The 14,969-nt window shown below is 52.0% G+C and overlaps 1 protein-coding gene across 2 annotated transcripts in view; it reads right to left on the reverse strand.

Moving 5' to 3' along the window:
• Positions 1-14,969, reverse strand: part of C5H20orf27 (chromosome 5 C20orf27 homolog) — a 163,992-nt gene that overhangs the window by 94,431 nt on the left and 54,592 nt on the right. For both annotated transcript variants that reach the window (XM_039540921.1, XM_039540920.1), the window contains one exon: positions 2,806-2,948. In XM_039540921.1, coding sequence (XP_039396855.1) covers positions 2,806-2,948 — 143 coding nt within the window. The remainder of the gene's footprint in view (positions 1-2,805; positions 2,949-14,969) is intronic.

Consider the following 14,969-nt stretch of genomic DNA (forward strand, 5'->3'; position numbering starts at 1 on the left):
GAGGTCCAGGGTTTGGTATCTAGGGCCCTCAGCCTGCTGACTACCACGGCAAACACAATTCCAATGTTTTTAACCTTTCCTTAAAGATACAGAAAAGAAGGAAAAACAGGGGAAGTGTTTGAAATGGAAGGCGTGAAGTCAGGTTTTGATTTTAACACCATCCCTTCTTCCCCTTTGCTAGAGTCTCTTTGGAAGGAAACCCCCCCACGTGACAGTCTCTTCGCAGGCCCTGAAAAGGGAACAGATGTTCGTCTGGGGGCAAAGAGAAGCAGTTAGCTGAGATGGGCAGAAGCCTGTTTCCTTGAAGACAAAACAAGACGAAGACGCACAAGAGGGGAGAGAAAAGAACAGCACAGACAGAAAATGCAGCTGCTTCTGTCTCTGGCGTTGGTTCTCAATCGCAGCCTCACTGCCGGAGAGACACAGCCCCAGTGCACGGTCCTATCAGCCACTCCGAAACCTGCTAAACTTGTACCAGCATCGGGCTGTTTAAGGCATTGCTTTTGTCGGTCACCGTCACACAGCAGTGATGCAAAATATGCAGGCTTGGCCGGCTAAGCCGGGCTCTTATTACACAGAGGGCAGTAGGAGAGGGATAGGAAAGAGAAGCAATAAGGGAGAGAAAGGGAAGGAACGCATCGGGTCCGTCTACACTGCAAGACAGACCTGCAGCAGCGAGTATCAGCGCCTGGGTCTACAGATTCAGGCTTGTGGGATGGGGCTAAAAGCAGCAGGGTAGAAGTGTAGAGCCCTGCGCGAATACAAAATTTGTATCCGCATCCAACCCGCAAACAGGGTCCATGGACATCGTTAGCTTTTGCAGGGCTCTACGGATGTGCCTGCTCGAGTGGGAGCTCAAGCTCTGAGACCCATCCCCCTCGTTCCAGTCTGAGCGAGAATGTCTACACAGCTGTTTTTAGCCCCGTAGCACGTGGTCCCCGAGCCTGAGTCTTTAGACCCTGGCTCTGAGATTTGCTGCTGCAGGGTATTTTTTGTAGTGTAGACGAACCCTTTCGGGGCGGAGAGACAAACCTCACATCCCAGGTGGTGGTTTGGATTTAGCTGGAGCTGGTGTTAGCTGGGTCCCTCGCTCTGGTCAGGACATCTCAGGATCATCCTGAGCACAGATAGTGGGGGAGGTGAGCCTCTCCTGCGTGCAAGCAGCCAGCCATGGAGGCAGGCACCCACAGCCGCAACCAGCAAAGGAAACCTGGCCTGCTGGAAAGGGGAGGCACAGAGACCTGGGCTAGGCAACAGCTCCAAGAAAACAGCCAGGAGACTAAAGGAGATGGCAGCAAGCCCAACAAGCGAAGGGCTGACAGGCTTAATGGGAGGTGAGGCTCCAGGAACGGACCTGACAGAGCAAACAGAGGAGGGTCTGGCAGGAGAGGTGGCGAGCCCTCGAGAGACCACACCAAGAGACAGCGACAGACCCCCCCAAAAGGGAGTAGAGGGTAGAACAGCCCAACCCCTCGTTATTTTGTCTACGAATTAGGCCTAATTTCCGACACACCAATTTTGGCTCACCTTGCAGGAGGCCTTTTTGTTTGGACTAATTCAGACGGTCTCCCTTTTGCCCCTCCTCCCCCCACCACCATTTACTGCTGCGGGCTATTGATAAACATTTTCAAACACATAGAAGGTTGTTACAAGGAGGAGGGAGAAAAATTATTCTTGTTAACCTCTGAGGACAGGACAAGAAGCAATGGGCTTAAATTGCATCATGGGCAGTTTAGGTTGGACATCAGGAAAAACTTCCTGACTGTCAGGGTAGATAAGCATTGGAATAAATTGCCTGGGGAGGCAGTGGAGTCTGTGACTGGAGGTTTTTAAGAACAGGTTGGACAAACACCTGTCAGGGATGGTCTAGTTATTCTGTAGTCCTGCACTGAGTCCCTTCCGGTCCTACAATTCTATGGTGACATTTCATAATCTATCACTTTCCCACAGTCAAGCTCACAAGTCGGGTAGACCTACCAGGCCACAATTCTCATCACAGGACTCCCATCTCCCTTACGTGGATGTTGGCAAATTTCATTATTGCTTCTAAAGGGATCAGAGATCTTTGGATGGAAGTTGCTACATAAAAGTATTTTTAAGTGGCCACATTACCACCATTCTGGAAGCACACATTGAGGCCATTTGTTGACCTCATCCCTAAAACCTAGGAAGAAACCCCTTTGGGTTGTTTTATTAGGGGGAGGAAGGGGCTCCCATCCCATCCCATTAGGGGGAGGAAGGGGCTCCCAACATGCACCAAGCTCCAGACATTAGCAAACGCTGGGAGAGGAAGCGTATAAAAGCTGCTGATCATTGCTGCTGTGGCTAAGCGTTGACGCAACGATGGCTTTAACTCTCCCTTACGCTGTAGCACAAACCTTGACGGGTTCCTTATTTGGACACTCTCCAAGAGTCAAGGACAGAGGGAACCAATCCAGTAATTCCCTGAGCTATAAACAGGAGCTGCTAGTTTCACGGCTTTGTCTTCAAGGCCATCCCAACGCTGGTTTTAGATATCTCACACTATGTCAACTTCCAGCAGGGTCAGCTGGTTTCTACGTGCCACTGGAAGGTGAATCGGGCAGGAAGCTCATTTTCCGGAGGTGAATCAAAAGTAGAGCCCCAAACTCCAGCCACAGCAAAGACTTTGGAGTTGAATGTTTACAGCAGTTGGCACACAGGGCATAGTCCGACATCAGTTCCAGTTCCACGGAGGAGACAAAGCTATTCAGCCCCCCCTTAACCCACCAAACATCCTCCTCCTCCTCAACTTCCTCCACCTCCTTTGATCTCTACAGCTCTTACCTTGACCAAGAAGTTGCCATCCTTCTCCTGGGTGACCATGACCACGGAGTCATGGAGCTTCTCGTCGAAGTGCACGTGGGAGTGTGCTCCTTCCTCGGGCTGGCTGGCGGCGAAGCGGACACCACCCACTTTAGGCTTTGTGCCTGCAAGGGGAGAAGACCCAAGCATGATTTAGCTCCCCTCAGGGCTTCCACAATCCCCAGCCCGCGAAGCAGAGGAAACACTGAGGCACATCTCAAGGCGATGGCCTGGCCCGAGGGCTCATTCAGCATTAGGCTCCCTTAACCCAAGTCTCAGATGGGGATCATAATGGGGTCTTGAAGCGGGATGTAGGGGCATGACTCAGCACTGATTTACTAGGCGCATTATACCGAGACCCTGCAAGTCCCAGCAGAATTGATGCATCGTGCAAGTCCTAGAGAAGCACTTGCGCCAAGCTGGGTCCCTAAAATTAGATATTTAAAAAGAAAAGACCCGATTTTTCTTCCTGGTGCTGAGTGCTTGCAACTCACTTCAGCTTCAGCAGGAATTGGGGGTGCTCAGCATCTCTGAATCACCATAAATTGGTGCCAAGATTTAGGTACCATGGACCCTCCCTGTCCCCCCCGACCAGAAATAGATTCTTGATATGCAACCCCGGTTTTCCACTGCTCCCGTCACTCGGAATTAGAGCCCCAGTCCCCAAGACCATTCTAAGCAATCTCTCTCCTTCCCAGGTACATGAGCTAGGCACAAGGCTACGTCCCACTCTCTTAATCACTGCTTGACTGGGCTGTGCAGACTCAGCTCTCAATCCTTCCTTGCAGGTCCCGCCAGCACCCGGATCATTTTTTCTCCTTCTCTGAACTTGCTCCACTTTTCCCACAGCTTCCTGCATCTACCTCTTCCTGGAGGTGCCCAGCAGCGGGGGGGCGGGGGCGGGGGGGCCTCACCATAGGCCTAGAAAGAGGGACTCTCCCCAGCCCCCAATTCCTTCCCAGCTCCTCAGCATGCAGCCTCTGCAGATTCCGCCCATAGCCAAGCCACAGCAGTTCTGCTGGGCTGTGACAGTCACTGGTTTGTCCAAGACCCATCTCCTCAGTTCAGAGCACTTCGCACCCAGCTCAGAGGAGATTGCCCTGTATCCACAAATTGCCGGCAGTACAAGGCTGCATCCGCACCAGCACTTGCAAGGCAGTAGTACAATCCCACTGCATTGCTTCCCACCCCACAGATCAGGTCCAGAGAACACAGTGCTGATGCCCTGTTCTATACCAGCACCGGAACTGGGGGAGCTGAGCCGGGCTGCTTAGTGCCACACGCAAAGTTGTAAGTATTGACAAAACCAAGCCATCAACTGGCCCATACAATTGTGTTGCCTGATGTGATGGACCCACTCCTTAGTTACCCATGGGGAAGTGGTTCCCCTGGAGTCTTTACATAGAGATTGGCCGTCTCTCCAGAAGGTATTTTCTAGCTAAACCACAAGTTACCGGGCTCCATAATGTTCACTGAGTTCTTTTATAGCAGCCCCTAGGGAACCCCAGTCAAAGATCAGGGCTTCTCTGTGCTATACGGGAAAGTAGCAGAGACCGTCCCTGCCCCCAGAAGCTTACAACGGAGGATGTGATGTTAAGGAAACAGACAAGTAGTAGCAAAGAACAGTCTCCTCCACTGCCCAAATCTGCGGGGGAGGTTCTCTAGGCTGTGCCATGCAGGTCAGACGAGATGGTCAGAACGGTCCCTTCTAACCTTAAAATCCATGAATCTTCACCACTCTCACTCAAAAACCAAAACAGGCAGGAAGGCTCAAGTCAGACCATCATACATGGAAACTGTGAAACTTGCAAAAGAGCCTCTTAAATCGCAGCCTTTTTCCCTGGAAACCTGCGTTCCTCAAAGGACATTGGCCGTGATTGTTCTCCTGCTACAAAGAGAGCAACAAAGCCTTTGAAACGCAGAGAACCCACACAGCTCTGTCAACGGTATTAGTGCCAATCCATCAGTGCTTTGCTCTGCAGGCTGCTTTTGCCAAAGCCGGCTTTCGCCAAATGAAACAGTCTCCCCACAAAGCCCATACTCGCAATTAAGCCCAGCTGTGTAATCGCCAGTTGTAAAAAGAAGCGTTTGTTTGGTTATTAAAACATCACGCCGAGCCATTTACTGCAAAAGGACACGCGGGCCTAGGACCGAATCTCCTGCTGGGGGCAGTCAGGGCAGCTGTTCTGGGTTCAATGGAGCTGCATGGATTTACACCGGATGGGGATCCAGGCACCGCAGGACACCAGCGCCGATTCCGAATGACGCAAACAAAAAAATCAGGCCTCTGCTCCAGCAGGTAGAGACACAAAGAGGGAGTGCTCTGATGCACAGGAAGGAAGCCTCTTACGGGGAAGGAACCCGGATCCTCCACCCTGCCCCATCCCCCAGCTTTCTCTGCCATCTTCTGACCAGGATGACTTTTCTTCCTGGGACTCCACCCTACCTGGTGGGATTGTCACCATTCTTGCTGCTGTCCTTCCAGCACACCCACTGCGGCTCCAGGGACAGACTGCTCCAGCTCCGCCCATTCCCAGCGCCAACGGGGGCTAACACACCTGCCGTTCCCATGGCATTTGGCAAACCAACCGTTCCTCTGCTCAGAGCATCCCCATGGCACAAGCCGTTACTTCACCTATCACAGTCCAAATCAGACGGTGCAGAACAGGCCTCAGAAGCCAAGCACCAGACATTAACGGCCGTATACTACGCAGGAGCACCACGCAGGCACGAGCCTGACGCAGGGAGCACATGGCAACCGGAACTAAGACGGATACTGACCAACAAATCCCAGACGGCCTCCTCAGTGACGAAGCCCACGACCTGCATCACCAAGCCCAATTCCAAAAAGAGGTGGCTGGGGTAAGACAAAGTCATTCCAATTCATTCCTCTGCCAGCAGAAACCAGAGCCAAAGCTGACAGATTTTATGCTCATTTACAGACCCAAAGATAACGAGCTCATGAAGGAGCCTTCTCAGAGATGGCTAGGAAATATCTCCCAGGATGGCTGGTCTGGGTTTCAACATTCAGGTCAACGAGGGGGCAGATGCAAAAGCCCCAGATCTGCTCCTCTCACTCCCCTCCCTCAGACGCTCACAGGTGGCCCCTGGTCCAGCCCACCCAGCCTGTCGTGCCCAGGCCCTGCTCTCAATATCAAGGAGATCGCAATCCAGCCACTGCCCTGGGCAGACCAGCCCCTCACTAAGGCCTGGTCTACACAACAGGCAGCTTATGCTGACCTAATGCTGTCAGCGTCTGCACTACGATGGTACTCCCGCCGATGTGCGGTGTAGTGCTTACACCGACGTAGTTAGGGTGACACAATGTCCATGTAGACAGACACTACGTTACTTACATGGCCTGTTGTCGTCAGCCCTGCACTGGGCTGACAGCTGGAGCCCCCTGTCGCCGGCGCTGACAGCCCAAGCTGTAAGCCCACCAGGGGCTCCGTTTCACAGCAGAGACACCACCAGCAGTGAAATTGACATTCTTGTCAGTTTCATGGCTGCTATTATTTCACATTTCAGCCCCAGCTCTGGCTGTGGCCCCAGGTGCGGGGGACTCCAGCTGTGACCCACAGGCGGCTGTCACTCTGCCCACACTCCAGCTGTCAGCGCCCCACAATGCCCCACTTCCATCGGTGCAAGCGCTCCTGGTAAGGACGTGCACCACCGGCAGAAGGAGGGCAGTGTGGACACCAACAGCCGATTTAATTGTTGCGGCAGCAGTAGGTCGACCTAACTTACGTCTACCCAATTCTGTAGTGTGGACAAGCCCTACGGCAGTGAGCCAGAGCTCTCCCAGCTCCCAGGCAACGAGACCCCCACATCTCTGATTCAACCACACAGACCCCACAAGTCCCAAAGCCACAGGACAGCAGGATTCCCCTCACAGGACGAGAAGTTGAGGACTTGGTGAAGCGATGGCCCCAGCAGCCCCTCCCTCCCCATCGCCACGATTCCCGACTCCCGGCGCCAGATGGAGAAAGGGGCTGGAAACTCGAGCGCCGATGGCAGAACACAAAGGCTGCTAAACACAGGACGAAACCGAACGGATCCCACCAAGCCTACGCTGAGGCTGGATTACAAGGCAAGAGAACCTGCCTAGCAGGCTCCACCAAAGCAGCCATGTCCCACCCCGAGGAGCAAGTCAGGGTGGTGAACCCTTCGCCAATACTGCGTCTCCAGCCTGCACCAGAACAGAGCACCAAGCACTGTGCAGAGTGATCATCCGACTGCGCTGAAATGATCACGCACGTTCGGGAAGGCCTGTCCGACAGCCTGGATCCACCCGCCAGCACCCACCTGCCCGCAGCCCCCTGCAGTCCCAGAGCTTGGCCCACTCACTCCACTGCAGTGTCAAGAATGTCTTGAGGACACTCGACCCAAGAGCTGCGACTCCAGCCCTGCCCCTCCCAGCTGGTGGGAGTCAGGAGCCTCGGAGGCCAGTCCTGGCTGGAGCAGCCCACGCCTGGTTCAGGGCAGGAATCATCCCTTCCTCCTCCAAACATACACTAGCCCGACCAACCCTGAAGAAACCCACCCTGGGCACATCGGCTCTAGCCAACAGCCACCTGCTGTTGAAGCTCTGCTCCTGAGCAGACTCACAGAGGCAGCCACAGGCCGCCTACAAGCCCATCTACGTGACACCACTAGCCTAGACCTGGCACAAACTGGATTCAGGCCAGGACATGGGATTGGAACCATGTTAGTGGTTCTGACGATGATCTGTCAGTGGACAGAGGGCAGCCGTCCATTCCCATCCCCCTGGGCTCCTCTGCAGCGTTTGACACCGTTGCCGATGGGATACTGCTGTGGTGGCAGAGCCCAGGGTAAGACACTAGAATGGTTAGAGTCCTTCCTGAGGAGAGATGGGAATCTGCACCTCCATCGATGGACCCCTCCCCTGGGGAGTCGCACAGGGATCAGTTCCCTCTCTGGTCCCATGCAACATCGATGTGATGGGGGTGGGGCAGGGAGAAGGGGCAGCTGCCCCGTGGCCAAGCAATTTAAAGGGCCCGCAGCTCCGGCTGCTGCTGCTGTAGGGGTGGCGATTTAAAGGGCCCGCGGCTCCCATTTGCTGCTGCTGCCACCACACCTGCAGTTGGAGCCCTGGGCCCTTTAAATCGCCACCGGAATCCCGGTGTAGCAACGGTGGGGCCCGGGAGCACCAGCTGCTGCCAGGAGCCGGGGCCCTTTAAATCGCCACCAAAGCCCCAGGTGGCACAGGCCAGGCAGCACTGAGGGGCTGGCTGAGGGATTTTGGCCCCAGCCCCACCCATTCTGGAGGCCCAGAGCCGCCCCCCTACCTTGCCCAGGACCCCAGCCACCCTGCGTAACAGTAAGTCATTTAAGTTACTCACCCCTGACAACTGGTCAATTCAGTCCATAGTCTAGGAGTACTCCTGGATTCCCTGCTGACGCTGAGCTCTCACATAAAAAGCATGGATGCTGCTACCATCTCTGGTTGCTAGGAAACTCCATCCCATCGTGGAGACCTGGCCTCAGTTATTCATGCCTTTGTCACCTCCCAGATTGACTCTCCAGCAATGCAATATTGTGACCCCAAGAGCCCCTTAATGCCCAATGGCAAAGGTTTCACTACCATGTAACAGCTACTCCCATCACCCCCAACAAACTCACTACACCTAACACACTGCTGTCATGACACTTAGCTGTAAGGATGCCGTTTGAGATATCAAATGAAAGCTGGTGACACACTGGTGATTACTATCACTGTGAACTCTGTGTATTAACATTAGAAGGAATTATGGGTACTTACTGATGCTTTAAAGTCTATTAACCAAAGGGATGATCAGGTTTTCTTCCAGACAAGACGGAGGATCATTATCTCCCTGCGTCTAATGTAAATTGAGCATGGTGATGTCAGAAACAGTGGACAGTTCATTTGCAGAAGTAAACAGGAGGAACGAACCACCATGAGGATGTGAAATCAGCATGGGAGACAGGATTCAGAACAAAGTCAAAGACAATAAGACGACTTGTTGGTTATCCAGCACTGAGGGAGCGAAGGGGTCAGCGCTCAGGACCTCTATGAATGGTGGCTCCTCGGCCACGTGTGCTGGTGATGCTCAGAGGTGGCTGTCAGTGAGAAAACTGCCTTCGACAAGGACTGCAACCTGTTTCGTTTTAGTCACTAGAAAGCATATTACACTTTTGTTTCATTTGTAACCATTGTGTGTTTCTCTCAGCTTCGCATCAGTCAGAGCTCTCTGCTCTTTATTAACAAACTCATTTTTGTTTTATTCTCACTTCACCTCCGTGCTGATCCATCGAGTGAGGTGGGCACCTCAGCTGAGCTGGTGGGCTGGTGTGGAATCGGTCTCTGGAAACAGTGCCCTTGATTTCCGCGGGCAGCCAGCGACAGGAGCTGCCTGTTGCACGGAGACTTTCCTGGAGAATTTGGGCACTGATGTACACAAAGGGTTAACCTGCAAGGCCAAGTCCAGACTGGCAGAGTCCTAAGGGTTTGTTTGGCTGGCTAACAGACCGGAGTGGCGGGCAGCTGGCACACAGTTTAGCACCAACCAATTCCGCTTTGGCCAAGGCAGAGGGGTAACTGGGGTGACTTACAGATATCGCTGGCCGTGAAACCTGCAGCACTTTGGAAAGTCCAGCTCATACAGAACACTAGCAGCACAGCCCCTTGGGCACGCCTGTCTGCCGCTCCCTACCCTGGCTGCCCATAGAGAACCGAGTCACGCCAAGGTACTCCACTGCCTGGGTATCTAAAACAGCCTAAAGCTCTGGGATGAAGATCACGGTCGACGCCTTCGCTCCTCTAGCCCCATGGAACTTTCCACGATAAGGGGAAAGCTCATCTGTGGAGGAGATGGAACCTTCTCAGGGGCTGGTCCGAGCCTGTGAAACGAACGAAGGACCGTCGCACGCCCACCTCCCGCTCCGCATGCCAGGCACTCTCTCCCGCCCTGCCGTCTCTTCCAGCCACACAGAGCAATGTGGACGTTTAAACATCAAAACAAGGCCCTAGCAAAACAAAACACTCCCCAGCACACAGGGTTCTCCTCCCGGGGGCCAAGATAAGAGCGAGAGAACGAGCCACATGTAACTAACATTAGTCTCTTGGTTTAACATACTCAGATGCTGTGGTGATGAGGACGGTATCAGAGCCCCCGTGGAACAGATGCTCTCTAAAGATAGCTCAATCGTGACTCTTAAACAGGAAAGCGGCAGTGAATTAATGTGGAAACCTGAGCCCACACTTCCTGCCTTCCCCTCCCCCTGCCATTACCGGGGCTGGGCTTCTGTTTTCGAACACAAACCTCTGCCCACCGCCCCTTCGCTCGCTGGGGCCCTGCTCTGCATTACTGGCTTCCCACCTGCCACCTCTCCTCCAGCCACAAAGCCGGGCAGCCCCAGACGGGATTTCGAGGAGGCGCTATTAAAGCAAAGGACGTCCAGGCCCCTGGAATAAAGGAGAACAAACTGTGCATTCCTCCCCTTTTTGGCTTCTTTCTGCTGGGTTGGATGCGCTACTACATGCCCTCTCAACATCCCCCCAAGCCCAGCACTTCGATGATTCTGTCCCCACTCCCTTCTCGATTTGCCCACCTGTGTCTTTCCACATGACAAGGGCATTTCTCCCTTCACATTCTGCCCAGGAAAGCCCAACTCAGCAGCAGCTCTCACCTGAATACAGGGCCCCAGATGCCATCAGCACAGACTCCAAACGTGTCTAGCATCTGCAAAGCCTTTTACAACGGGCCATCGCTCCGACGCATGGCCTTGCTAAACAGACACCTAGCCGGGCGCAGTCTCAAACAACCCACAAGATGACAGGGTGTGATAACTCTGAACTGCACGTTCTTGGGGTTTGTTCTTTTAAGGGGCAGCAGTGGGGTCCTCCCCAGGGCCCCAAACACACCAACGGCCGCCAAGATATTGTAAAATCAAAGTGGTTTAAAACTCTGTGGGTCACATCTTCAGCTACCTCAGCCGAGGACGTGTGTGTTTAAAGAGCTTCATATAAATACAATATTTTGTCACTTCCTACTTTCTGCCGACCGAGGACCATAGGCACCGATTTCTAATTTACCCATCTGCCCGAGGCCCCGCCCCACTCCGCACCTTTCCCCGAGGCCCCGCCCTCGCTTTGACCCCTCCCACCCACCACTCACTGCTCTCCATCCTACCCCAAGCCCCTCCCCACGACACCAAACAGCTTTTTGGCAGCATGGGTGCTGAGCACTCATTTTTCCCTCTGTGGGTGCCCCAGCCCTGGAACACCCACACAGTTGGCGCCTGTGAGGAGGATCCTCATGCACTCTGCCCAGAAGACGCTTATATCCAGTTTAGAGAGGATGTGGTAAGAGGAGTTACAGGTTATCAAGAGGCAAAAGACCAAGCCCCAGATCCTTAAAGGTATTTAGGTGCCTATTTAGTCAGAGCTCAGGGCCCAGGCAGGCCACACAGCCCTGCTTTTCTAGGGTTTGCCCCCATCCAGGACTGACACCAAACTGGACACGGCTTTGTCCGGCATCAGACTGGGAAGCCCTTTTGAAGAGCGCTCAAGGTTATTTCCACCCACTCAGCCACGCCCCCCCATGTCAGCCAATCACAGCAGGCAATAGCCTTGATTGCTGATGGGACGTTACTGACAAACTGTGACGGTATAGATCGTTGTTGCAACCACTGTTATATATTTGCAGCAAATATTGTACCAAGCTTGTCGTGTGAGGTGTCTATGAAGCGGCTATGATTTGCTGGTTATAATTACGCTAGCTGAATGTGTGCATCATTTTTGTATTTGAAGTTATGGACATGGGCTGCGTACTTGTATCTCAGATGTATTTGATTCCAAGTAGCCTCAATGAAGCATTTGGTCAGCTTCTTGAGACAGGACTATTCTCAGTAACTGCCCAATAAAGAAACACTTAACTGACAATGAACTTTGGGAGACGCCAAACCACATCTGAGCTTTCCTGGGAGCTTTCAAACTAACATGTAAACAATGGCGTCGGCCTGCAAACTGAGTCATGCATGGACTTGTGACTTGCCCACGTGACTCCAGCCTCCATCTTGCTGCTGTGATTTTCCACAGTAAGAACAAAAGGGGTCCTTCCGTGGGCAGAGAATATAAAAGGCCCTGAAAACTCCTCCATTTTGTCTTCAATCCTGCTTCTTACTTCTGGAGGAACTTTGCTAGAAACTGAAGCTCTGAACAAATGACTGAATGACCCATCCCAGCTGTGGATGTACTCCAGAGCCTTGATTTGAACCTGCAGTATTCCATTACTGCTACAAGCCTGAACCAAGAACTTTGCCATTACTGTATGTGATTGATTCCATTTAACCAATTCTAGCTCTCATCTATATTTCTTAACCTTTAGATTTTAGATTCTAAAGGATTGGCAACAGGTGATTTGTGGGTAAGATCTGATGTGTATATTGACCTGGGTCTGGGGCTTGGTCCTCTGGGATCAGGAGAACCCTTTTTCTTTTACTGGGGTGTTGGTTTTCATAACCATTCATCCCCAGGACGAGTGGCACTGGTGGTGATACTGGGAGACTGGAGTGTCTGAGGGAACTGCTTGTGTGACTTGTGGTTAGCCAGTGGAGTGAGACCAAAGTCCTCTCTGTCTGGCTGGTTTGGTTTGCCTTAGAGGTGGAAAAACCCCAGCCTAGGGCTGTAACTGCCCTGCTCCAAGCAATTTGTCCTGAACTGGCATTCTCAGAAGTGTCCCACCAAGGGCAGCATCATTACAATGGTGTAGTCGTGATAGGATCCACATCACCAGGTCAATTGAGCTTTGGCTCAGAACCCCGCGCTATCCAAATTTTGGGATTGGAGAGTTTTGTTGGTTACAGCTCAGTGACCATAAGCCAAAAACCAACAGCAGAAGCAATGAAACTGCAAGCCTTGAGAGACAGCCTGCAGTTTGAACATGAACAAAAACTGGCAGAAATTCAAATGAGAGAGAAGCAAGCCTTGGCCCAGCTGGAGAAAGAAGCTCAGGAAAGGAATGCTGAATTAGAAAAAGCTGCTGCTAAGAGAGACGAAAGGGCTCATAGGGATCATATTGAGTGGCTGGCTGCTGAGCAGAGGGTTGCCAGACTTAGGCTCCAAGTCAAAAAAGCAAGGGAAGAACAGCTAAAATTGTATCCTCTTGAAAGTCCAGTTTGTAACTATGTTGGTCTGTTGTATTACTATGAGCAGTTTTCTGTGTTTAACCCATTATGCTATAACCTGGGGAGGAATAGCTGTTTGTCTGTGAATGAAGTTTCTGAGTGTCTGTCTAATGTCTCAGAAGTGAATCTGGAATTAGCTAAAGCACAGAAAGAACTCATTGCTCAGGAAAATGTTTCTCAGAAGCAAATTAAAGTGGATGGTCAAGTTAAAGCCCTAGCTGAGGAAGGCAGGGAAAGTTTAAATGAGCTTAGGCAGCCTTGAGAGCTGATGGCTTTGTCTAGTCAGCAGTTTGGGATAGTGGAAGATGAGTGTCCTTATCCCTTACCTGTTACCTGTGTGGAGAATTGTGACAGTGAAGGGAATGTGCCTGTGTCTGTCAGGGGTATTGACTTGCCTATGGAGGGAGCTACCCCGGCCTCCAAGCAGTTGTTTGAACAGCCCCTGTGTGGTGGGACAAGGGCAATAAAATCCCAAGCTGTGTGTCTGGTAAAGGAGATGGTGTCTCCAGTTCTTTGTCTGTGGAGCAGACAGAAGGTGCCTTTCAGCCTGTGAGGGTTAAGGGTAGTGCAGCTGTCTCAGAGTTGGTTCTGAATTCAACTAAAGCCCAGGAAGGGAATGGTCCTAAGTTTGTGTCTGCTGGGGAGAATGGCACTGTACCTAGGTTGCAACCAGTTAGTGTCTTAGCAAAATCCCAGAGACCAGACAATTCTGGTGCTTGTAGTTTGCCTGTTGCTAGTGTGTGGCGGGAAAAGGGGGTAGCAACTCTGTCTGGTCAGGGTGATACCCTAGCCAGGGCCCAAGGAGAGCAGAAAGGTGATTTAATTGTTACCCACTAACTGTGTGGAAACTTGTTGCAAGAAGGAAAAAAGATCCCTGAACTTGTGTGGCAAAGGGAAGGAGAATGTTTCTAACCTTTTGACTATGAAATCTAGCAGTCTGCCTGAAAGGGGATTGTGTAGGGATCTGCCTGATGGGCCAAAGGTGATCTGGAATACAAGAGAGACCCAGAAAGAGTCTGTGGTTGCTCAGGGAAGTGTTCCTTTAGAGCAAGCCCCAGGTGAAGAGGGTAAAGGCAGAATTTCTGTGAGGGGTAAATTGTTGCTTAAAGAAGCTCCTAGGGAAATGAATTCTCATGGTAATCCATGCAAGCAGTTTGCTACAACTGAAGGGTATGGAAGTAATTTATATATATACACCTCTCTCATAGAACTGGATGGGCCCTTGAAAGGTCATCAAGTCCAGTCCCTGGCCTTCACAGCAGGACCAAGTCCTGTCCCGGACAGATTTTTGCCCCAGATCCCTAAATGGCCCCAAGGATTGAACTCACAACCCTGGGTTTAGCAGGCCAATGCTCAAACCACTGAGCTATCCCTCCCCCTTGACTTAATCAAGAAAGTTTCAGTTCCTAACAGCCAGAAATTGTCTGTTGTGAATGGATCCACTGACTTTCCTTTTGAAAGATCCAGTGTGGATCACTTAGAAAAGGTCTCTGATTAAATGAAAATTGTCAAGGAATTTGAACAGCCCTATAACCAAGTGACTGTGTTTGGCCAGCTTGCTGTGGAGGTGTTGAGACAGGACAGTCTCCATGCTAATTCTTTGAGTGAGCAGTCTGTGCTTCAGGGTCTGAGGACAGATTGGGTTACTGGTGTTTCAGAGCAGAACAGTTTTATGGCTAAATGCTTAGGATGCAAGGGAGAGCCAGCAAACTCTCACCCTCAGGGCTGGGGTGTCAAACTAAGATACTTTGACTTCAGCTCCGCGAATTGCATAGCTAAAGTTGCGTATCTTAGACTGACTTACCTGGCCGTCCTCACAGCGGCAAGTCGACCGCTGCGGCTCCCCTGTCAAGGCCGCTTACTCCTCCTGCCGAGGTGGAGTACGGGCATTGATTTGGGGATCGATTTATTGCGTCTAGATGAGACGCGATAAATTGATCCCCGATAGATCGATTACTACCCGCCGATCCGGCGGG

Source organism: Mauremys reevesii, linkage group 5, assembly GCF_016161935.1.
Source record: "Mauremys reevesii isolate NIE-2019 linkage group 5, ASM1616193v1, whole genome shotgun sequence".
Taxonomy (NCBI): Eukaryota; Metazoa; Chordata; order Testudines; family Geoemydidae; genus Mauremys; species Mauremys reevesii.